The sequence below is a fragment of the Pteropus alecto genome, unplaced genomic scaffold, assembly GCF_000325575.1.
Source record: "Pteropus alecto unplaced genomic scaffold, ASM32557v1 scaffold38, whole genome shotgun sequence".
Lineage (NCBI taxonomy): Eukaryota > Metazoa > Chordata > Mammalia > Chiroptera > Pteropodidae > Pteropus > Pteropus alecto.
Window position 1 is genome coordinate 6126228 of NW_006442512.1, and position 26493 is coordinate 6152720.

The window sequence follows — 26493 nt, forward strand, 5'->3', positions numbered from 1 at the left end:
TCCCACTCTCACAGGGAGAACCAGGGGCTTCTTCCACAATCCTCCCACTAAACATAGAATATGCTCCTTTTAAAGCAAGAATATATGAGCTAAAACATGATAAGTAACACCACGAATTTAATAACAGTTTTAGGGTTATAAAAAAGAAATTATACTAAATTAAATGTATACATGTGTGTTTATATTAGACACACTGATTTCAGAAAAGTTAAAATATGAAAAAAGTCAGGCTTAGAATTAAGAAAACACAATATATTTAATATTCCCATATGAACTAAATGCAATTTGACAAACATAACAAAACTGTGACTATACTGTATATTTTAATTTTTAAAAATCAGATTGGTGTATGGTTCACTATTACGAATTTGATTGTACTCTTAACAAGATATAAACATTTCCTTAAATTCAAGTCATAAACTTGAATTGAAAAATATTACAACACTTCTCAAGGTGAAAGAAATTATCATATATTAAGAGCATATATGTGTAACATAATGAATTTGCTTACCTGAGTAGTGAATAAGGCTGTGTTTGAAAGATCAGTAAATCATTACAGTGACCCTAATCAATAAAAAAAAGTTATCAAGAGTTTTGATAAAAACAATGCATTAATAATTGAACTTTTTATTTTTAAAATGTAAAAGGAATTATGTAAAGCAGCAAATAAATCTCTCTTTCTAGCTATTGACACACACATGCACTCACAGAGATATACATACATACACATATCTAGTACCCACACAAACTTTTGATACATGGTTAAAATTTTTTCAAGTGATAATGACAAAATTTTGACCTAACCACAGCCTATATATAATTGCAAATTTAAAAATCAGAAACATGTTTTTCTCTTAGGACAATGAATTCAAACTAAGAATTGTGATGGTTTTCAAGCTTTTTTGTTTTTTAATTTAAGCAGGACTTTTTTTCTTCCAAATGACTCTTATTTTAAAATCTTTTCTTTATCCTATCTCCTTTTTCCAGATGATCCCAGGATTCTCTGGGAATTCTTAACTTGAAAATCACAGATCCAGAAGATTTTCTGAATATAGTTCTCTCATCTAAAAGTTAATGTGCAAGAGTTAGCAGAAAATTTCCCTCTAATCCTTTCAAACAGATCTTTAGAATTTCATAATTTATGATCAGGACTTTAATCGGAGTTCCTATTTTAATGGTAAACTTTGTATACTAAATAAAGATTTCTAGTGCCCAGAAGAAGAAGATAAATGGCAAAATGTGCTTTTTAATTAAATGCAAAGTTATAGTTTTAATCTTTTATTGGAGCACTGAATTATCAGCCAAAGAATCTTCTGAAACTTTCGATATACATAACATTTAAATTGGAGGCCTCAGAATTATGAAATAAACCAAATTCCCTGGAAAGAAACCACCTTATTTTGTGGTTCACCACTCCATAGGAGCTATGCCTGAAGAGATAAAAGGGAGTTGGTGCCCTCTTGGCTGGACTCTGGCTTGTTGCCCCATCCCTGATGGCTCAGTCCTGCTATTTCTAAGTGTTCTATTAAAACCAGAGCAACCAGTCCTGAACCTGTCCCATCATATACAGAGGAGGAGCAAAGCCGCCCTGCTCTGAATTTCCCAAGGTGCTAGGACAATACTCTCCAAGGTGAAAGGGTAATACTCTCCAAATGCTACTCATTTATTCCTTTGACATTAGTTTTGTCAGCTTTTAAATACTGGAATGCTTTAAATGCAAATATACAACAGGAATGAAGCAGTGGCAAAAGATGCATAAAATAAAAAGAAAATTCACTTTAAGCATTACAAAGTAGTTCTCTCTTCAGGGGAGAAGCTAGCATTGATGATGCTCTAATTATTGTTAGGTAGCAAATTTCATGAGTACTCACTATTACACTTAGTAGTTTACATGTATATTATATATTCATATATTCTTTTTATGTATCAAATATTACAAATATTTTAATTCAATAGAATTATAAACACTCATACTATGGGGAAGCTCAAAGAGAAAAGGAAAAGTCATCCTTTAAAAGCTGTTCTTAATAATTTGACTAATAACGTTAATAAACCTATTTGATTTGTAAACCCAAGATATCCTGAAATGCTTCACAAAAGCCACTTGTTCTGAAGATTAATCACGCCACAGAGTAACATTTTATGCCTTTCCATATTTTGCAGTGTGGAAATATCAACATCACATTGAATAGTCATTGTAGGCTGAATAACACACTACTCAGAGGAAATACTCAGATAAAAAATTTTCTTACTGTATCCAAGGAAAGTAAATCATCTTTACTTCCACCAAATACCATTATTTCATTTTCTTTTCCCAAACAAGCTGTGTGCCATAACCTGTGATTGAAAATTATAAACAGAATGAAATACTATCAAGAAACTATATATCACATATAAATCAATTTTAAATTACACACTCTAAAATTTAATCATTTCAGAAGAGGCAAGACTGAACTTGAACCTTTGGCACATCTTCAAAGAAGACAGATTTTAAAGATTCCTCTAGAATCATTAGAGCATTTGATTCTAGAGTTAATTAAATCATATCATTTCAATTAAGGATATGACTCCCAATATCTCTTTCCTATTATATCCCCCGATCTTTTTCTAATCTGTTATCTCATAGATATTCAAATAATTTAGTCACAAAATAATTTAAAAAGGAATGGATCAGCTTATTGGAGAAATAGACACTTCTGCCATTTTTTAAATTACAATCTGCCATATTACTATCCTCATCATTTTTGATTCTTTCTTTCCTGTTCTCTGTTCCCCATCGCTTGACAAATCCAATTAAGCATTTTCTTTACATTTACATTGTCACACTACTTGTCACTAAGTATAGACTATCATAACATTTCCCTCCCGCTTTTTTTTTCTGAATCGTTTCTATCCCAGCTACATATAGCTGATAAATAATATTTTTCAAATATAGTTTTTAATCATGGACGTTTCCTGATCAGGAAGCATCTGTACCATTTTTCTTATCTTAGTATTTATGACCAACAGCTATTCCTTTTTCCCATAAAACTTAATTCTTGCATCTTTCCAAATAAACCCTCTACTTGAGCCAATTCATTTATTTGCATTCATTTATTCATTTATTTGCATCTCCTAAGAAAAAACCTTATATCTGCCTCTAGGCTTTTGTTCACCCTGTTTCCTAGGCTTAGAATGAGAAGTCATTCTCTCAAGGCCTTTTTTTTAAAAAAGGCTCAGAATCCCCAGGAAGTGATCCAAATGCCACCCAAACTGACTCTGTTGCCCTCTCTGTTCAGCACTTTTCAACATGTATGTACTCATTTTATAATCTTCTAACTTACATTTGAAGATAAACTGCTCTATATACTTCTTTAATTGTTTGATGTGAATGTTTTTAGCACCCTACAAAAAGTACAAGGTCCTTATGGTCAAAAATTGCCACAGTGGTGTGTCGGAGCCAGTTTATGAGCTCATTAAAGCCAATTGTGCATATCTCCCTTCAACTCCATGTCCAGTGACACCACACTGGTAGCTTGAAATTGGCCATCGTGGAAATCAACAAATCCTACAAATTAGGGTTTTGTTCTTGTTTTATTTTTCCTGGAGAGCAGTGTTAACTATTTACCAGCATACCACTGGAACTTGGGTAATTTAATTTTATGCTTCTTAAAAATGCCTAATTTTTAAGGCATCTTCTATATCCAGTAGGTGATCCAAAACTTTCGATTAACAAAAGTAAACACAAAATGCCGGCATCATTTTTCAGTAGTTAAATAATTTCATAAAGGATTTAAGAATCGGATGTTCTTTTGGAAATGGTCTGATTTTATAGCTCATATCCATCTTCAGTTTCACATTATTTATCAAGAATGCTTTTATGGTTTTAAAAAGTTCAATATTTCTGGGGGCTCTAACTCTCAGAAAAAAAGTACACATAAATTTTTCAGTTTTAAAAGATAAATTAAGGGTTTTACAAAATCATTGCTTTGACTCTGAGAATACTTTGATTACTTTTCTTAATAGACCAAATTGCTGAAGCAAAAGCTTCCCCAATTACATGTTATTACTTATTTTATTACCATGTAACTTATTTCTAGTACATTAATCCTTTTTACTTATCTTCCACAAGTGCAAACAGTGGGGTTATGCACAATTTGTTAAACTGAATACTTTCCTCAAATAATCATGACACATTCAACGACAAATGCACTTGGCACCCAGGATAGAACTGGGTCATTAGAAACTTTGGGAAATACTCTGCCCAATTCTCCAACTTGTATGTTACACCATAAATTGATATAAATTTTTGGCAATCCCCAGATTATGTTGTGGGGTTGGAGATGGAGATTGGAGGAGGGGTTGGGTGAAGGAGACAGAATACGATGTATGTCCTTATATATGGGAAGGAATAGCTTTAACTTCCTAGAGAGAAGATCATATGTAATCTCGGCAACACTCATGGGCTACAACAGTACCTAAAGCTCTACAGACCAACACCATGCTGGCATCTTTTACAGACATGTAAGAGAGGATCCTTGCTGACACTCACCTATACAGATGATCAGATACTGCTAGTTAGATGGATTTTCAGCTAAGCATAGTTTTGTCTAAAGTGAGACCTGGAGAAGAGAGTGCTATACTGTAAAACAGTGGTTCTCAACTAGGGACAATTTTGTCCTTAAGAGGACATTTGACAATATCTGGAGTTATTTTTGATTGTCACACTCCAGGTGTGTATGTGGTGACATAGATGGGGGCGGGGGGGAGGCAGGGGAGGTAGTACTACTGGCATCTACTGTGTAAAGGCCAGAGATGTTGCTAAACATCCTACAATGAACAGGACACCCCCACAACAAATAATTTGGTCTAAAATGTCAATAGTGCTGAGGTTGAAAAACCTGTTGTAGAATTATGAGAATTGGGCAGTTACATTTCAAATTATAACTTGGAAAAGTTTGCACAGAATGCGTTTAAATGTTAAGTAATTCTCACTTTCATAAAAATTAGTATATATACACACATATATGTTCTCCTTACGCTAAACTGTATCCCACCTGTTCTCCTCCTCACCTCATACCTGAAGATAGATCTGCCTCTGTCTTATCTGCCTTAGGAAAACTCTGGCCTGGACTTCATCATCGAAGAACACTGGAAAGCCTTTCCTGCCTTGATTTTGGTGACATCTAGCTTGGAATCTGATGGTTTTTTCTACAGACTGAGAGTTTATGTCCTCTCACAGCTTCTCTAAACTTACCACCTAAACATTCTAATAAAGCATATTATTTATATGACATATCAGCTGAATTAAAAAAAACTTTACATAGCTCAGTTCTAACTAGTATATGATTACTGTATATTGATTAGTTGTATTGCTCTAGTTACTCATTAAGTATTGAAACGTAACATAACAACTTAAAAATTAAACATATTCTTACTATCACTTTGGTCTATAATTAATGAATTCATATAATCAAAGAACTGGAAGAGCTCATCTAGTCCAAATCTCTCATTTCACACATGAAGAACTTGAAACTCAGTTTCATAAGTGACTTTACCAAAGCCAAAATACTAAGTAGCAGCTGAGCAAAGACTAGAACTCAGCTCCTGTAACTCAATATAAAACTCTTTAAATTAAAAAATATATTTCAAAAGTTCCAGAATTGCTAATATATTTCAATGAATTTCTTTACATGAAAATATAAGAATCATATATGTACTTATGATAAATTCTAAATGTATCATGCATATTAATATAGATATATTATATTAATCTATATAGTCATGAGATATATAAAAATATTTTTGGGATTTTTTCTCAAGTAAGTTACTTGTCATTTATTAAATTACTGAAATGCATATCATTAAGTTGACTTTACATTAGTATACATAATCTATAGTTTAAAAATTCTGAAACACATGGCATGAAAAAGAATAAAATCTATTATTAACTACAATAATTATAATGTGCTGAATTTGAATTTCCTTTGAATATATCTTTATTATACTACTCAAATCAGAAAAATAAGAATTACAATACTAATGTGGTTGTCTTTGTAACTGTATACTGTTTCTACAATTTCTGTAGAAAATTGTACTCTATAATATACCACAAATAACTAATGTTTACTTTTATAAAAAAAATCACATTACTAAATATATAGTTAATAAAGAAATTGTCTGCCATCTATTTGATCAACATGAAAGTAATTTCCCATTAAATTGCTCTAAATCTCTTCCAAAAACAAATTACAAATTATAAAGCCAACCCCACTCCTGTCTACTTATTAAAAATACTAACATTATATGATACTTTCAATTTCTTAGCCTTTTCATATTTATTAGGCAAGACTATGTGTTACCTAAGAGTAATATTTTAAAATATGCAAATATGGGTAGAAACTGAATAGATCATTTCTAACAGACACAATTAAAATGGTAATTAAATACTGAGATAACGTTAAGCTTATTTGAAAGATAGCCTTCCTGATCATTTATTGTTTTAATGGCAAACACTATAAATTCAGTGCTATATTTTAATACTTTAAAAATTCTTAACTACTTTACTATTTGTAAACTTCTAGACTTACCTGGGTCTTGTTTTAGGTAAATGGGTAAGTTGTTTCCAACAATTTGTTATGACATTATGAATCCAACCATCACCTGCAATATTATGACAGTTCAGAAATTTAGATTAGGTCTTTGGGATGAATTCTTAATTTTTTTTTTTTAATTTATAATGCTACATTTAGATAACTATCTTTTGTGTGTGTACATATTTTCTCATAAAAATTTTCATAGATACACAAAAGTAGAATAAACATGACAATGAACCCTCACATATCCCAGATTCAACAACTATCAAGATTTTAGTCACATATATTCTATCTTGTCACTTTTTGTTATTGTTGCTGAATTATTCTAAAGTAAATCCTAAATCTCCTATATTGGAGATTCTCCCCATACTTACTGAAGTACGCACTGTTAAAAAAAAAAAGGGGGTCATATTTTTTACATAACCACAACACCATTGTCACACAACTACAATGCCATTATTATAGTCAACAAAACTAAAAATTATTTCTTAGTGTCATCTAAAATACATATGCCCATATCTTAAACTGAATCTATATGGGAGAAAACTGACTGACTAAGGATATTTGCAGATGGGTACTAGACTTATCGGGGTGATCACTTCATAAGGTATATAAATGTTTAACCATTTTGTTGTACACCTGAAACTAATATAATATTGTATAAAAACTGTAATTGGAAAATGAATTTAAATTTTTTTTTTAATTTTAAAAAAGAGCAAGGACCATAGGTCAATGACCAAAACCAGAAATAAGAATTAAAAACATTAGAGCTCACGAAGATGATATTAAAGAACCCCTATCAAAATGGATAAATGTTAGTTTCTTTTTATTAGATTCAAAATCTCAGAAACTAAGGAAACATGATGCTCTGCAATAACTAACATTCCCTACTAGGAACTGCTGTTTCTCCAACCAGTCTCTGGAGTTTGTTTGTTGGCCAGTAGACTGGCAGCATAGTTGTTTCCATATCTGATATAAAATTATATTGATGGTTTTAATGGTATATAAGGTCTCTTAATAAAAATATCTCTAGCCATAGAAAATTTTTGAGTTGAGAAAGTACAGAACATTTAATATGTCAAACTAAGAAGTAGATATTCTTGGTCATTTGTCTATCCTGATGGCACAATTTTACTGCTGAAAGAAAAACTGCATTACAAACCCATAGCCATTGGGATCAATAGTGACAGGGGTTAAAAAATTTTAGCTAAGCACTTTCTTTTATAGTTCTGGAACAAAAGAGAAGCAACGAGCCTTCCCACCTTTCATTTCCAGAGCATTCTGGGAAAGGCTGCTCTTCTAATCCCCATTCCAGCCTACAATATAAGCATCTGGGTCAAAAATCAGGAGGACATAGAATCACAGAATATTATAGTTGAAAGGGGCTTTAATTCACCTAGGTTCAACCACCCTTCCTTTTCTCAATACCTAGAAAACAGAAGAACATGGAGAGCCAACAGTACCGAAGCAAAGGAGTCTTCTACTTCTAATTATCAATGCAAGCATATAGTTGGGGATAAAGATAAACCAGAAAATTAGAAAAAATGAAGATACCTTAAGTATCAAATACAATTAAGGAAAAAGGGTGAGATAATAATTGTAGGCTAAACTTGAATTGACTTACTTAATGGAATATTGTCTGCACTTAGTCCACCAAACAGGAAAAGTTTATCATCAGCTATTGGTGTTAAAGTATGCCACGATCGATGTCTCGGGTTTTCGCCATTAATAAGAACCCTGTGGCAATGGAAAAAAAATATAAAAATCTAAGTATTGTTTTAGTTAAAATAAAAGGGTTTGATCATCTTAGATCTTAAAGGGAAAAATCACCCGCACCACTTTAAAAATATTGATTTTACTAATCCTACCTACATAAAAATTTTAAAACATTCTTAAATTCTTAGATGAATTTAAACGATCTTTCCATTTAGCATCTATTCTACCTGGTTATAGAACACAGATTGAAAATTAATTCCCAGTAAATTCACATTGCATACTCAGCATCATTCTTGTTGGTTAATAAATAAAACTTCCTGAAGTTTTCAACATAATTGTTTTCATGTTTGTAATTTTTAACTTGTTGTTTCATGTTCGATTTCATGTTTTCAACAGATTTCCTCAATGATATTATGGGATTTTGTTGTTGTTGTTTTCACTTTGGTCTATTTGTTGTAGAATTTCCCAAAGTGTTATCTTCACCTGAAAATGCTACCTACTCTAGCTTTAAAACAAAAGCACGCAAACCATTCCAGATCCAGTATAAACAGCTAAGGATTTCAAATAAATAATGTTCTATTCCTTAAAAAAATAAAAGCAGAAATAAAAATAAAATCACAAAAGTTTAACTAATTTAGAAGGTACTATTTAAGTAGAATATACCATTTAACTTTAACTAGAAGTTCTGACACTAGTTAAGACACTTCAGCATTCTGAAATGCTCCAGAATAACGTGGACCATTTAGAGAAGATGTAATTTGTTTTTTCAAAATTGGAAATATTTTTATTGTTTTTGTTGACTATAAAAAACATTTTGGTTAGAAAACATTCAACAACCACAAAAATGTTTTTTAATGAGAGTTCTCCTATAATCCTGTCCTCCAGCAATAAGAAATCATAATTTGGTGTATCTCTTTCCAGACTTTAATGCATATATAAATATTTATTAAAATATATAAATGGGATCATATACTCCATTCTGTAATTTTTTTTCACTCAATTAGCATGCTGTATAATATTTCCATGAAGTATAGTTTCCTTGGGTAACGGGAGCATGGCAGCCCTTTGGGCAAATGTACCATGATTTTAAAAATCCCTACTTGTAGACGAAGGCTGATCTCAAGTTTTTATTTTTATAAGTAATGTTATAATAAACATCTTTGTGTATGCACACACACATAAATACACTTGTCCAATTACTGTCTTCAGAGAAATTCTGGATCAAAGTTAAATTCCATTTTATATTTTGAACTTAGTACCAGAATACCTTCCAGAAAAATGGTACCAATCTTTACTTCCATTAATTATGTTGTTACAACCTAGCATACACTGATTCAGCTTTAGAGACCTAAATTTGTGCATGTGTGTGTGCACATGCACACACACACATACATCCACACAAATGCCTATAGAGCAAAACAAACTTAAATTTCAAACTTACCTTCCAGACCAAGTCCATGTATCTAAGTTTAGATAGTGCAAATCATTCATCCTAGTTTGCTAAAATAAAAGTGTGTTAAATTGGTCAGTGTTTTACATCTTTCATGAGCTAAAATTCTGGTTTTAACCCATTTCCTGTTTAGGAAAAAAGTGCAGCTTGCTGCCAGTGTTAATTTAATTTTACATTTTACTTGCTCTTTGAGGCTGAAGCAAATCTGACTGGTTTTCAATGTGAAAATAAAATAGGAAAATTGTTCTTGGAGTTATTTCTAAACAGAACTTATCTCTAATCCTAATGTAACAGAAATGTATACATAAATCGGATTCATCAAATGACTCTTCGGCTAACAACTGTTCGAGAACAATGTTAGCATCACTCTTAGGAATGCTACGTTTTCTAGGATTTGACATTTTCAGTGATTGAGAATTACTATATTCTGTAACTGGAAATACCACTACTAAAAACAGAATGCTATAAATAGAATGATGTAATTTATTTCCAAAGACTATCGAAATACTAGGGTGATGCGAAAATAATAATAAAAGCAAGATATTTTCCGGCAAACTTTAGGGGTAAGGTTAGGACTATAACGCACGAATTATGTTTGGGTAAATGCTGCTGCTGCAAGTGCATCTGGCAAGTATTCTCGGGGCAAATGGGAAATGGGTTAAAATCAGTTCTTATTAAAAACAGATTATTGTAGTTAACATCAGAAGTGTATATATTGGGGAACAATGTTAACCATTAATAAAATTAACACAGAGCTACCAAATTAATGTGTCAAAGGAATAAATGAGTTTAAACTAATAGTATTTAGATGATAAGAAATTAAATTTTTCTGATAATACGCTAAAGGATTCTCTTCGTTAAAATATGATTTATAATTATCTATGATTATTTATGTATGGTCTGGGAATAGAGATAAAAGTTATTAAATGGCATTTTAATTTCTAGATTATTTGAATGTTCAGTTGTTCTATAAAATCAGAGGATGAATTTTTATAAGCAACATCACATGTAGAAAGATTATTTCCATTAAAAATACTAACCAAAACACGTCCACCAAAGATGTAGCCCTTATTTCCAAGAACTGCACATGTATGTGCAGCTCGTGGCTGGGGTGGAACTCCGCCCTGCAAACATAGATAAGAAAACAGAGTACAAAGACTTGAAACATGTAATGATATCACATTCTTATGCTTAGTATGAAAATATTTGACCACTAAATTAACATTATCTATGTAATTCAATTAAAAGGCCTAATGTAAAAGTTCAATCTAAATAGTAATAATTATAGTAAATATCACAGGCATACCTCAATTTATTGCATTTCACTTTATTGTGCTTTGCAGATACTGCATTTCTTACAGACTCAAGGTTTTTGGCAATGCTGCGTCAAGCAAGTCTATGAGCTCCATTTTTCCAACAGCATTCGCTCTCTTGTGTCTCTGTCATATTTTGGTAATTCTTGCAATATTTCAAACTTTTTCATTATTATTTTATTTGTTATGGTGATCCGTGGTCAGTGATCTTTGATGTTATTACTGTAATTGTTTTAGGGGCGCCATGAACCTGACCCATGTAAGATGGCAAACTTAACTGATAAATGTGTGTGCTCTGACTGCTCCACTGACTGGCCACTCTCCCATCTTTCTCCCTCTCCTCGGGCCTCCATATTCTCCAAGACATAATAACATTAAAATTAGGCCAATTAATAACCCTAAAATAGCCTCTAAGTGTTCAAGTGAAAGGAAGAGTTAGTTATACACCTCTCACTTTAAATCAAAAACTGGAAATGATTAAATTTAGTGAGGAAGGCATATTGAAAGCTAAGATAAGTTAAAAGCAGAGATAAGCTGAAAGCTAGGCCTCTTGCACCAAACAGTCAAGATATGAATGCAAAGGAAAAGTTTTTGAAGGAAATTAAAAGCACTACTCCAGTGAACACACCCATGTTAAAAAGTCAAACATTCTTATTGCTGATATGGAGGAAGTTTTAGTGGTCTGGACTGAAGATCAACCCAGATAGAACATCCCTTAAATCAAAGCCTAATCCAAAGCAAAGCCCTAACTCTCTTTAATTCTATGAAGGCTGAGAGAGGTGAGGAAGCTGCAGAAGAAAAGTCTGAAGCAAGCAAAAGTTGGTTAATGAGATTTAAGGAAAGAAGTCATCTCTATAACATGAAAGTGCAAGGTGAAGCAGCAAGTGCTGATGTAGAAACTGCAGCAAGTTATCCAGATCTAAGATAATTAATAAAGGTGGCTACACTAAACAACAGATTTTCAATGTAGACAAAGCAGCCTTATATTGGAAGAAAACACCATCTAAGACTGTCCTAGCTGGAAAAGAGAAATCAATGCCTGCCTTCGAAGAACAGGTTAACTTTCTTATCAGTGGCTAATGCAACTGATGACTTTAAGTTGAAACCACTGCTCATTTACCATTCTGAAAATTCTAGGCCCTTAAGAATTATGCTAAATCTACTCTATCTGTGCTCTATAAATGGAACAACAAAGCCTGGATGACAGCACATCTGTTTACAACATGGTTTACTGAATATTTTAAGTCCAATTTTATTGTTGAGACCTACTACTCTGTAAAAAAGATTCCCTTCAAAATATTACTGCTCATTGACAATGCACCTGGTCAACAAGGAGCTCTGACAGAGAAGTACAATGAGATTCATGTTTTCACACCTGCTGACGCAACATCTGTTCTGCAGCCCATGGATCAAGGAATAATTTTGACTTTCAAGTCCTATCATTTAAGAAATACATTTCATAAGGTGATAGCCGCCATAAATAGTAATACTTCTGATGGACCTGGGCGAAGTAAACTGAAACCTTCTGGAAAGGATTCACCATTCTAGATGCCATTTAGAACATTTGCGATCCATGAGAAGAGATCAAAATGTCAATATTAACAAGAGTTTAGAAGAAATTGATTCTAACCCTCATGGATGACTTTGAGGGATTCAAGACTTCAGTGGAAGAAGCAACTGGAGATGTGGTGGGAATAGCAAGAGAATTAGAATTAGAAGTGGAGCCTGAAGATGTGACTGAATTGTTGCAATCTCATTATAAAACTTTAATGGATAAGGAGTTCCTTGTTAAGGATGAACAAACAAAGTGGTTTCTTGAAATGAAATCTACTCCTGGTGAAGATGCTATGAAGACTGTTGAAATGACAACAAAGGATTTAGAATATTACATAAACTTAGTTGGTAAAGGAGCAGCAGGGTTTGACAGGATTGGCTCTAATTCTGAAAGAAATTCTCCCGTGGGCAAAATGCTATCAAATAGCATCACATGCTACAGAGAAACAGTTCATGAAAGGAAAAGCCAATCAATGTAGCAAACCTCACTGTTGTCTTCTTTTAAGAAACTGCCACATCCATCCCCAATCTTCAGCAACCACCACCCTGATTAGTCACTGGCCATCAACATCCAGGCAAGATCCTCCGCCAGCAAAAAAGATTACAACTCATTGAAAACTCAGATAATGGTTAGCATTTTTTAGCAATAAACTGTTTTTTACTTAAAATATTAAACATAATGTAACTGCACATTTAATAGACTATAGCATAGTGTAAAAATAACCTTTATATGCACTGGGAAATGAAAAACTTCATGTGACTCACTTAATTGCAATATTCACTTCAATGCAGTGATGTGGAACCAAACCTACAATATCTCTGAGGTATACCTATATTCTTCAAGAGTGAAATTTATTCACCCTGATCTTTACTTTTTAAAGCATTTTTTAAATGCCTGACACTATTTAGCAAAATAAGATTTCATATAAATTTTAGCTTAAAATATAAGGATTTAAAAATCAAATTTTAAAAGATTCTCTTTCTTCTCTGTCCCATACAGTTAATATTATAAGTGAGCAGTACATGGTGTGATGATCTCAAACTCTAAAAAATTAAATCTGTCCCACAAAACTCTTGATGCTTTAAAGTCTACAATAAGAACTTCAGTTTTGGCTTAAGCCAAACAGTGCTTTTTTTATCTCTTACTAAAAACTCTTCACATTAACTGATAATACTTCTCTATACTTTCAATAAATATAACAGATTATTTCCCACGTTGTATCTGAAAGTTTTTCTGACATGACTGTACTTAGAATCCACTCTCTTTATTTTTTAGAGACATTCTAAAGAAAAGAGTGTAGTAAGTAAATGAATGAATAATATTTGAAAGAAGAATTTTCTGCATAATTTCTATGTTTTCATGGTGGGTGCCCTTGAATATATATTTCATTGCAAGTTCTGAAAGAACCCAAATTTTCAGCTCATTGGCTACTGAATACAGGTATAGGAAATTTAAGCTCTACATCCAATATCATAACTCTCTAGACTTCTCAGCCTTACTTGAATAACTGCTGAAGTCAGCACAGTAATTTAGATACTACCTATGTAACACTTAAATAAATGAGAGAGAATCTTTTGAGTTGTGGTTCCCAGCCTATCCAGCAAAACAAAATTTTTATTATTATACTTTACTGATCTGAAAATTTGGAAAAATTCTTCTACTATAAAGACATTTATTATGAAATAAATATCAAATTTCTCCTTTTTTAATTTATCAAACAAATTTAATAGTCAACCAAAGTTTCTGAATAAATTGGGTTCATATATTTTCAAACAAAAACAAAGAAATCTCATTTGTCTTGGTCTGTGTGCTTAACTGCATAAATAATGCACAATGCTTATTAGGTTGTTTGAAATACTAAAAACGACACAAAGGTTCCTATTATTACTATATTGCTCTTATAGAGATAAAAATTCCATATAGGAAAACACATTCAGCCTATTTTACAGATGACACACTAAATGACTTATCTAAAGCACACAGGACTTTCATGACACAATTAGAATGCAAATCCAGTTTTTTCAACTTTGACAATAATTGTTACACTCTACCATATTGCCTTGTCTTTTGATACAGATATTTGGAAATAATGAATTTAAGAATGTCTCTAAAAAATAAAGAGAATGGATTCCAAGAACAACCATGTTAGAAAAACTTTCAGATACAATGTAAACAATGTAAGAATTTGTTTGAAGTTATCGTCAGGAAAATTGGAGTGAATATATTGTTAAGTATAATTAAAATCAGGTCAGTCATCTGCAGATGCCACATGCAGAAGTCATGTGCTTCTGTTGGAGCAGAAGGAGGGGAGGGATACAAATCAAGGTAAGGAGAGAGAAAGAGAAAGACCTGAAGTCTAAAAAACTGATTATAGGATACCTCAGCTGCCTTATCTGCAGGTGCACATTCTAAAAATATGCCTTCGGTAGTTCCAGACCCTTGCTTATTTAAGGAAGTAGAGGGTTAAGAGGCCTGAAAGAAACCTAAGATGATTTTCAGTAGAGCCAGTCTCAATAATAACTCTCTACCTGCTTGCTGACATTAAATTATTTTAACAGCAATAAAATGCTTTTATTTCATTAATAAAAGACACAAATCTTAAAATTCAATGCTGACTGAAGAAAAATTCAATCAACAAGTATAAATGACTGATAGCTGATCAGTTCTAAAATTAGAAATGGGATGAAGAGAACAGAAGAGCACTGGAAACCTGAAATTCATTGCCTGGAAAAAGAGGATACTGAGAAGGATTAAATCTCATACCACTTGCTATTTTGCATAGACCCTCCCATTACTTCCACCAGCAGAAGTTGGACTGCAAAGAATTTTGGTCATGTATGCATATTAGTGGAAAATTTTGGTTTTGCCTGTTGAACCATGAACACCATTCATCATGTCATCCCCAGAATTTCATTCTGCACAGTTCCGGTGAGTTTAACAATCAATACCCTGCTGCCCCAGCGGTGGGCCTGGCCACTCATTCTCTTAGAAATGAGGACTGATGTAGAGTGGGAACATGCCAAGAGCCAGAAGCCTTTCCTAGGACAAATATACAGACACTGAGAGAATATAGCACCAGTAGAAAGAATTGCTTATGTAGCCAGGGCCGTACTCCCTCCTAAGTGAGTCAGCCAGTCTGCGGTAGACAGAAAGAAGCTAGCACACAGAGAAATAGGGAGAAGCCAACAAAGAGAGATGGAAAGTATTGTGATGGTGTTGAATAAGTTGCTCCAATTGTGAGGTGCTGGTCCCTACAGCTCTTCCTTCCACTGTGTGAGCTCTTCCAAAATATACTTTCCAGCTATGTGAGAATTCATTACTGCTTAAGCTAATTTGAATTTGTTTGTTCACTAGCACATTAAAGAGTATTAATAATATATTTTCGTCATGCTACAATTGCATGTAGCTCTGGTTTCAAGAGTTAACAAAACATGGGCATTTTAAAATCATGGACTTTGTTATAAAAAGACTTTGCAGAAGAGCCTTCATTAAATCAGGGCATCACACTTGTGAGTAATGAGATGGCACCTCTTTACAAGATTTTTCAAGAAAACTTTAGCTAACCTGGAGAAAAATATGTAATAAAAAAATATGTAATCAAAAAAATAGTATAAGTGACACTACCCATGAGAAGCCTTTTGTATGTGATTTCAAACTCAATTATTAAAATCCAAACAACTTAGTAAAAAATATATTCTAAAAGTATCAAAGAATATATAAATGTAAAAGCAAGTTTTTTAACAATACTTACTTTAATTTCTGGTTGAAACCAACTCTGTGTCTTTGTGTCAAATACATGAACATCATTATGCCATCCCCAGAATATCTGCTCTTCCTAAAATGGAAATTTAAAAAATATTTAAAAGATTTCATAATTTTCAGATGATTGTTATAGTTTCATTGTGTATTTACTGGTAAAATAATAGACACCTTTGTAAAAATAGAGTCACGTGTTACGTCAGTCATAAAGCTAGTGCACAAGCCAGTGGCTCACAAGGTGTGGTCCCCAGACCAACATTGGTATCACCTCCGGGCAACTTTTCTTCTCAAAGTACTGCTTGTAGTGTGCCATAATTTTACATATTAACAACCTTTCAATTCCTTCGAAGGACTGTCTCTTTTAAAATTGCAGAAGACATAATATTTATATTTGAAATCTGTTTTTTTAAAGTACATGCTCAGATTTCCTAATCTTTGCTGTTAGAAACTTAGAGAAACTTTTCTCCAAAAGTTCCAATTACTTCTATTTAACCAAGTCATTTGTTCTTATAGGTTAGACTTATGCTCACTCTTTTTGTCTTCTCAGAGACCAAACTGTTGGGAAGACAAAGATTTAACAGTTATATTGTATTTAGCATCTTCCAGATTGCTGAAGTCCTCTATTGCTATTCTAGCTTACCTCTGTTCCAGTTTTATGTTTTACATCAGAAATACATTATTCTTTTTTGTGAAATAAACTTAATAGTCTTGCCAAATAAACTAAACAATATACTTAGTTTAGAATCTAAACAAAAAAAAATCCACTTGTACACCAAAAACTTCAGAACATCCTCATTAGCCTAACTGTACTAGGGGAGAGAAAAAGTGAGAGTGTTCACTGATGATTGAAAATAGTTTATAAATCATAGGAAGTTATATTTCTGAAAATTATTATTAATATTGTAAATAACAAAGCTTTAAAGATATTTCATTTGAAAAACTAAAAAACTATGTAAATACATGGAGAATTTAAAAAATACCCATATACAAAGAGATATACACAAAATGTGATATATATTAATAATGCACAATAATAATGTACAGTAATAGAAGGTAAAACTAAAGAGCTTTGTGGTTGGATTGATGGTTTTTAAAGTTCTCTTTTAAAAATTTTCATTTTTATAAGTCATGACTTCTTTATTTAATAGTTTATTCCCGAACCAGTAAGAATAAGTAGGAAAGGTAATATTACCACCAATTTACCCTCGTGTAGAAGCCTGTTTGAGCTATGACAGGTTCTAGTGGACGTATCTAAAAGCAGGTATATGTCAGCAATAGTCCTCTGGTTACCTATGAATGAAGTTTTTCCAAGTTATACTAAAGTCTCACTTGTCTAATAGAAGCAGGTATAAGTGATTAATGACGTAAGAAAAGAAATTACTCTGCCAGTAGCCTCCTCCAATTGAATTCAAGTCCAAAAGAGAGAAAACCCATTTTTTTCATAGTGTTAATTATGGTAAATGAAAATGAGAATTATTGGGCTCATTATTTCTAAAGAATTCAAGGTAATACTAAAAGAAAATGTAAGCAGTGATTACTCTCTTACCCAAGATGCATCATGAACATCAAAACAGTCTTGGAGTTCATTGTGTCTCCTACATCCATAGCCACCGAAATATATTAATCTGAAAAACAAATACAAAAGGACACACTTTATAAGTTTTACTTCTAGTCTGTTCATAGAAAGTTGAAAAAAATCAACTTTCTCACCCTAACAACCTAAACAAGCCAGATACAGTCATGTGCTGCATAAAGACATTTCAATCAAAGACGGACCGCATATATGACAGTGGTTCTATAACATTATAATAGAGCTGAAAAATTCCTATTGCCTAGTGAGACTGTAGTTGTCATATGTTGTAGTACAACATATTACTCACATTTATGGTGATGCTGGTGTAAACAAACCTACTGCACTGCCAGATGAACAAAAGTACAGAGATACAATTATGTACAGTACATAATACTTGATAATGACCATAAATGACTTATTGATTTATGTATTTACTATACTATACATTTTATCATTAGAATGTACTCTTTCTACTTATTAAAAAAAGGTTTGCTGTAAAACAGTATGCTGTTACTCAAGCAGCAGCCTCTTATGTCATGTGTTTACCTCATCTCTTGATTACATCGTTTTCTTGTGCTTGATTTAATCTCATGTTGTTTTGTACAGTTTCAGGCTGTACAGACTGGTAGCCTAGGAGCAACAGGCTATACCATATAGGCTAGGTGTGTAGTAAGGTATAACACTAGGTTAGGCTAAGTACACTCTATGACGTTCGCGTAACGACGAAATAGCCTAATTACACATTTTTCAGAATGTATTCCCATCATTAAGTGATATGTGACTCTAAACCACAAAACCATAGTTTTTTAAAAATCCAAGTTCTAAGAAAACAAATAGACCTAAATGCATTAATTCCAGAAAGTAATGAGCTCTCAATAAGAGAGAAGAAACTCATGGCTGCTTTCACCTCTGATGTAATAGCCAGAGGAGGAAGAATCCAGAACATATATGGTTTATAACAAAACCACCCCAAATTTTAACAGCCACATGTAGGCTGGAATGGCATATTACAATCCTGAGAATATCAGCCATGCTCGACAGGCAAATTTAGGAACCAACTCAACAACCCTTTCGCTTAGACTTCAGAGAGAGCTCAGGGTTGGTCATCAACAGCTGGAAGCAGAGGAGAGCTGAGCAAACCTCTTTGAGGCAATATGAGCTTTCAGCTACTAGAATTTGAGATTTGGACAGATCTGAAGGAAACCTTAGTAGCACACGAGGCCGTTATAGCATATAGGGCTGCTGCCCTCAAAAGGCCGAAGGATGAGGTGCAAGGCTGAAAGAGATCTCTCAAAGTACAGAAAGCATAAGGTGGGATTGGGAAGCAAAGAGAACTCCCTACCAACCCAAAGACCTACCAGTTAGGCTATAAAACAGGGAGAGATCTCCCACAGTTCTGAGAGGTGGGAACTTAACTGTAAAGCTCAGCTGAAAACCTCTAAACAATCTCTAGTGCTTAACCATGGGGCTCTAGCAAAAGTCTTAGTCCTGCCTTAAAACATTTGAAGCTAGTGGTAAAATTCAATCCAACTAAAGCTGCAACAAAGCACCAAAATGGGTCAACTACATATTATACAGACTTAACTCCCACTCTAGCTGCCTGAAAAAAGAAGAAAGTCCACATCTTTTTCTGGAGATAAATATCATTTATTTCAGCATTTACCATTCTTTCATAGATAATGTCTGGTATATGATGAAAAAATTTAAAGATACATGAAAAGACAAAAAAAGTGACCCATGGTCAAGAGAGGAAAGACTTAATATAAGCTGACCCCAAGGTGGCCCAGATATTGGAATCAGTCATGGCCTTTAAAATACCTATGATAACAAGGCTAACAGACCTAGTTTGTAAAAGGTGGATAACATACAGGAAGAACTCAATCTCCCTGACTAGGGCAGCTACTCTTAACAGTTTCTTGTATACACAAAGGCCAAAATACTTTGTAGGGTTGGGGTCAATTAAGTTCTGGAAAAACAAAAGTAGAAAACCCTAATGGCTGACAGAAACATATTTCATTGCTCCTTATTGTTCACAGAGATATTCTCTTTATGCAGCCCTACTCAAAGCTCAGAGATATAGTTCAGTTCCATTTTAAGCTCCAGTCCTTATAACGCTTCTTCCAAACTGATATGGCAAACTTAAATTCACACATGCATCACTTCAAGTTCCTTGGCAAAAAAAAAAAAAAAAAAAAAATTAAGGCCTAACCAAAAATAAATTGATAGATATCCATTACTCCCCCTTAAAAAATCTGTATATGTCTGCAAATAGAATTCAATAGTATGTTGAAATACTTGTTACTACCAAGTAAGATTTACATCTGAAATACAAATATATAAAAAATACAAATACAAATATATACAATTAGAAAATATATCACAACAGTATTTAAATTAGGAAAAAAAATCTGATTACCTCAGAAGAGAGGAAAAAGTAATTAATAAAAAAATCAATATTCCTTGCTCATAAACATCCATGTTTAAAAAGGTAGGAATAGAATAACATGCCTTCCTCATATATATACATGCAAAGTAAGTGTATGTTAACATGGTATTTCTAATCACTTTGAAAAAATTAACAATTTAATAATGATAGAACAATCAGTAATTGAGCTGGAGAGTATTTATAGTTAAAGCTACCTCATATATTTGTATATGTATAAATATGTTTCAAATGAAGTAAAAAAATGTAGTGAAAAAAATCAAAACTTTTGACTTTGAGACAATGTGATTACAAAAACAAAATTTAAATTAAAAAAGTAAACAAATCTTAAAAATAAAAAGTAAAATAAAAAAATGAATCTATGCGTCAAATTAGCAGCATAATTACACAAATGAGAACTTTCTAAAGTGACTATGAAACACAAGATATGACTGTACATTTCTAATGGTATAAAATATAAAAATAAAGGAACTTTAAAAAAATAAAATGTTTTAGTAATCATATTTTTTGTGATATTATTGGTATTGTTGTCTGAATTACAGAATAAAGCAAATGAATAATTATGTTAATGACACTGAGAACCAGGATTTTCAACATAGGGGAAAGGATATACTAATGTTTAAAGTCAGTGAAGTTGGGTTAAAAACATACTAGTTCTGAATGCGAAATGAAGTATCTATATGAATACATTTTGTGTTTTATCTTTAAAACTTTTTTATCTCCTGTCTCCAGCTGCTGAAAAAGTATAGAAATGATAACTCAGAAATGCACCGAGACTGAAATTTCTAAATACCACTTGCCATTAAACAGAATCAGAATTCCTTGGAAAAATGTCTAATTATTGGTCTAGGATAGAAAATATCCAAGATGAGCCTGGAACATCTTGTCACACTGAAAAGCATACAAATTATGAAACTGGTGGGGTCTTGTCAAAAGGATTTAGGAGCCACCTAGAAAAGATAATCTGAGTTTCATAGATTAAAACACATAAAATATTTTGAATTCATGATTTCATGACAATTTTTAAACTTACTGATCACTTTAGAGGATGCTAGAGAAATGACTATTTGTTGAACATTGATAAACAAAGGGAAAGAATTAAGCCTTTGTATCCCCTTGTGCATAAGTGGATCTAGGCAATAATCATCAATGCTTACTAACAAAGAGAGATAATCAGGCATCATGTGCACACTAATGGAAATCTTTAACTATGCATAGTTTTGCCCCCCTCCAAAACTACCAACCAACAACAAAAAAAATCTGATCTGAGCTCCTGGATCTAAGGTCCAACTTACAGAAAACCCAAGGTATAGATGAACATGTTAAAAGAAACCACAGGAACACAATCAACATAGTGCAGAGTGTTGGAAACCCTATAGTCAAATGACCCAGTTTCTTCATCTAATAAATTTCAAAACCAAAACAATAACAACAAAAATCAAAAGGGAATCTTTAGAATAAAAGTACCTTAAGAGACATATCAATCCATTGTAATGAATAGACCTCACCTGGATCCTCTACTGAACAAAGCGTTTCTATAAACTTATGAGACAAATAGGGAAATCTGAATACTGAGTATTAAATGCTACATATTTTAAAGCAAAAAAAAAAAGTCAATGAAAGAAAACTTTAAAGCAAATATAAGAACTCTGACAACAGAGTTGATGACCAGAAAATATAAAGAGGTGAAAAAGAATTGGTAGAAGTTAGAAAGGAAATAGAAGGGGGGAAAACCCATTTCAGAAATGAAGATCAAGTTACAAAGAGAAAAGAGAGAATGGACATCACAGAAAATACAATAAGGGACATAGAGGATAAAATAAGAAAAGCCACCTAAAAAATTAAAAAGAATTTGTGAAAAAATGATAAACAGGTAGAGGACAGCTTAAATATTCATATCTGAAGTTGGAACAAAAGATTAAGAAACATAATTAACAAAAATGTGTTGAATGAAAGGACGGTGTAGAGGGAAGAAGAGGGTACAATCTAATTTTACTGATACTTAGAACAACCAGAGACATTGTTTTTAAAAACGAAAAGCTAAAGTCAATATAATAAAGTATAAATACAAGCACTAGAACTACTGAAGGTCCTAAACAATGCAATAAGGCCCCCGCAAAAGTATAAAGATTAGAAGGAAAGAAAAAAATGACATTATTCACAGGTATTCTAATTATGTAGAAAATCCAAAAAATTTATTGCTAAATTATTAGAACAAATAAAAGGACATATAGTAAGGGTGCTGAATACAAGCCCAATATACACAAAATCAATTACGTTTCTATATACTAGCTACAAACAGAAAATGAACACATTTAAAAGATGCCATTTAAAAGACCATCAAGAAGAATCAAATATCTAGGAAAAAATCTCATGAAAAGTGTATATGACTTTTACACAAACACTATAAAATATTACTAAGAGAAAGAGAAAAGGGTCTAAATAAATAGGATATAAAAGATACAGTCTCACTACTGTAAATACATCAATTCTCAACTTGAACTCTAGATTCAATGCAATTCCAGTTAAAATTCTAGTAGGCTTTGTGGAAATTAACAAACTAAAATTCAAAGTTTGTATGGAAATGCAAAGGGCTTAGAAGAGCCAAGACATATTTGCAGTAGAAGAACAAATTCAGAACAAATACAATAAGTTTACTGACGCTCTAGGCTTATTATAAAAGTATAGAAGTTAAGACAATATAGTACTGGTGCAAAGACAGACAAATTATTCAACAGAATAGAGAACAGACTTCAGAAACGGACTCTTCCATATGTGGACACTTAATTTGTGGCAAAAGTGGCACTTTAGAACAATGGAAAAAGTATGATCTTTGCAATCAATACTGTTGGATGAACTGATTATCCAGCTGGTTATCCAAATGGAAAAATGAAAGGTGACTATTACCTCATACCACACACAAAAACCAGTTCCAGGTGGATTGTGTATTAGAATGTGAAAAATAAAATAATAATAGCTTTTAAAAGATAACTTAGAAGAATATCTTCATGACTTTGGGGAATGAAAAGTTTCTAGGATACAAAAGCATTAATCATAAGGAAAAGATTCATAAATTAGAGTATATTAAAATCAGATTACACCAATAAGAGAATGAAGAGATATATACCCAACAGAAATGTTTGTTATGTACCAAAATACATAGAAGAATGTTCATATTCTATTATTCCAAAGAGCCAAAAATGGAAATGACCCAAATGTCTGTCAACCATAGAATGAGTAAATACACTGCAGTATTTTCATAGACTAACATACAGGAAAGAAAACAAACTACAGGTAGACACAACACCATGGGTGAATCTCAAAAATGTAATTTGAGTAAAAGAATAAATTCTATGGGATTCCATATATAATACAAAACAAAAACAAAAAAGAATAAATAATTTAAGGTGCTAGAATCAGGATAATGGTTTTCTTTAGAAAAGAGTGAGGATAGTGGTTAGATAAGAATATAATGAGGGTTTCTTGAGTGTTAATAATTTTCTTTATTTGGGTGATTGTTACATAAGTGTGTTTGCTTTGTGATCATTATTTAAGGTATACACTTATCATTCATACTAGTCCTATAAGCTTCTTTCTCTTAATGCACGTACTAGTGCATTAAGAGAAAGAAGGTCAATTAAATAGAATAAAACCCAGAAGTAAATCCAAATACCAATGAAAATTTAGTAAATACATGGTAAAGGTGGCATCAGAAATAACTGAGTTAGAGACAGGTAGTCATCCAAAAAAAGATAAACCTGGATCCATATCTCATACCATTCACAGGGTAAGTCCCAAATGAATCAATGACCTAAATGTAAATATTAAATGACAAAAGTAGAGGAAGAAAATATAGGGAGAAATTAGGTCATAAGCTTGAAATAGATAAAGTCTTTGCAATCAAACTCAAAATCGAGAAAGCACAAAATAAATTTTTTTACAAATTTATCTAAATTTGATAAATTTATTTAAATAAGTTTTAAAAAGCTGTTTGATGCATACAGAATACACTTTAAGCAAAGTCTGTGGGGAATGCAAAACAGCAACTTCTATGGAGGAAAAACTGTCAAAAATCTATTGTTATGAGTTGAATTGTGTCCTCTCAAAATTCATGTGTTGATATCCTGATCCCCAGTATCTCAGAATGTGACCTTATTTGAAAATAGGGTCTTCATAGGGGCAATTTTAAATTAAAATGAGACCCCTAGGTTAGGCCTTGGGGATAGATAAGCACACACAGAGAGAATGCCATGTAAAGTTGAAAGCAGAGATCAGAGCAATGCTTCTACATGCCAAGGAATGCTAAAGATTGCTACAAATCACCAGAAGTTATGGGAGAGGCATGGAATAGTTTCTTCCTCAAAACTCAGAAGGAATTAACCCTGCTGAAACCTTGATCTCGGACTTCTAGCCTCCAAAACTGTGAGACAATACATTTCTCTTGTTTAGGCCACTCAGTTTATGAGAGTTGTTACAGCAGCCCTAGTTACCTTACCTTTTGACCCAGTAATTTAATTCTGGAATTTTATCCAATAGATAGATCTGCAATTACACACCACACACACACACACACACACACACATTCATTAAAGCATAGTTTGCAATAGTTTCAGCAAAAGAACTGAAACAATCTAAGGGTATAGGTTAAACAAACAATGGTATATCCATAGAGGAGAATATTATGCAGCTATAAAAAAAAACACAAGAACAAACTTTCTAACTAGGGACACAGAAAGATGAACAATCTCCACGGTATACTGCTAATTAAAAGAAGCAGCAGGGTGCTGAACAATGTACAGAGTATGTTAATATTTGTGTAAGGAGAAGAGGGAAAAGAAAATTACACACATACATATATACATACATACATTCGTACATATCTGCTTCTATTTGCATAACATAACACTAATGGCAGTGGTTTCCAAACTTGTCTACATCTTGGAATCATCTGAGAAACTTCAAAAAAATCATACCCCCAGAAACTATAATTAGTCTGGGTTATCACCTGGACTTTGGAATTTTTTAAAGAACCCCAGGTGATTCCAATGGCAGACAAGTTTGGGAACCACTGCTGTAAGAATACAAAAGTTAGTAGTAGCTATTTGTGCTTGGGGAAGCAGGGACAGAAATGGAAGACAAAGCTTTCATTGTAATATTTTTTAATATGGTTTTGATTTTGAACCATATGATTGTATTAGCTATTAGGAAAGTTAAATTAAATACAATAATTTTTTAAAAATAGTTGCTTCCATATGTTTATTTTTTTGACTTAGCTCTTATTCAGGGTTTAGAACTGCTGTTACCATCAGCATCAAAAAAGTTTGTTATATCTCGAAAAAATTTAGAATCTCGTGTTCTCTATTTTGGCCACAAGCTATACTCTTTACTTAAGTGTAAGTTAATGAGATGGTTTCGCTGTTATTACCTGTCTTTATATACCCAGCAAGAAAGTTTATCACGTGGTGTGGGTGGTTTTCCTTCAAAGTTGGTGATTTTTTCCCAAATGTAGTTTCCATCTCTTGTTCGCAAATTAACAAAATAAAGCTTTTAAAAGAGGAAAACACCATTAACAGAGAGGACATTTGAAAATTAAATTTATACCTGAGGGATATGTGATCCTAAAATTAATAATGTTACTTTTTATTTTCTAAAAGGTAAAAATTTTAATTGTAGAATTAATGAAAATTAGACTATGTCTTAGAAGCAAAAATAATATATAAAACATACTGAAATAGATCTTTTCCCATCATGCTTTTCCCTTGTGCCCTATGGATATCAACTAACTATGTAGTTAATTCTGTAGAAGAAAGACATGGAAGACAGGAAAAGCACAACTACTGTATTTTCACTCTAAAACCTTATAATCATAAATAAAAGATTTTCCTCATATATCTTCTTTTAAAAATATTTGTTAACCTGTGAAATAAAATGACACATTAAATGTTACATTTTGCTGCACTCCTGAATTGAAAGAAAATATTACTCGATTGCTGTATCCTTTGTCATCATATCCTCCAAAAACGTACAGCTTTCCATTAATGCAGGCACCACAACTTCCTGACATGGAGGTAGGGAGTTCTCCTTCCATGAGGTGCATTGTCCTGCAGCA

The 26493-nt window shown here is 32.5% G+C and overlaps 1 protein-coding gene across 1 annotated transcript in view; it reads right to left on the minus strand.

Moving 5' to 3' along the window:
• The window catches only part of KLHDC1 (kelch domain containing 1), a 57123-nt gene that overhangs the window by 9427 nt on the left and 21203 nt on the right, over positions 1-26493 (minus strand). Inside the window, exons 3-12 of the mRNA XM_006922680.3 lie at positions 26368-26485; positions 25810-25928; positions 17915-17993; positions 16361-16444; positions 10782-10865; positions 9733-9791; positions 8200-8312; positions 6570-6642; positions 2253-2337; positions 512-564 (exon numbers count right to left, since the gene is read on the minus strand). Coding sequence (XP_006922742.1) covers positions 512-564; positions 2253-2337; positions 6570-6642; positions 8200-8312; positions 9733-9791; positions 10782-10865; positions 16361-16444; positions 17915-17993; positions 25810-25928; positions 26368-26485 — 867 coding nt within the window. The remainder of the gene's footprint in view (positions 1-511; positions 565-2252; positions 2338-6569; positions 6643-8199; positions 8313-9732; positions 9792-10781; positions 10866-16360; positions 16445-17914; positions 17994-25809; positions 25929-26367; positions 26486-26493) is intronic.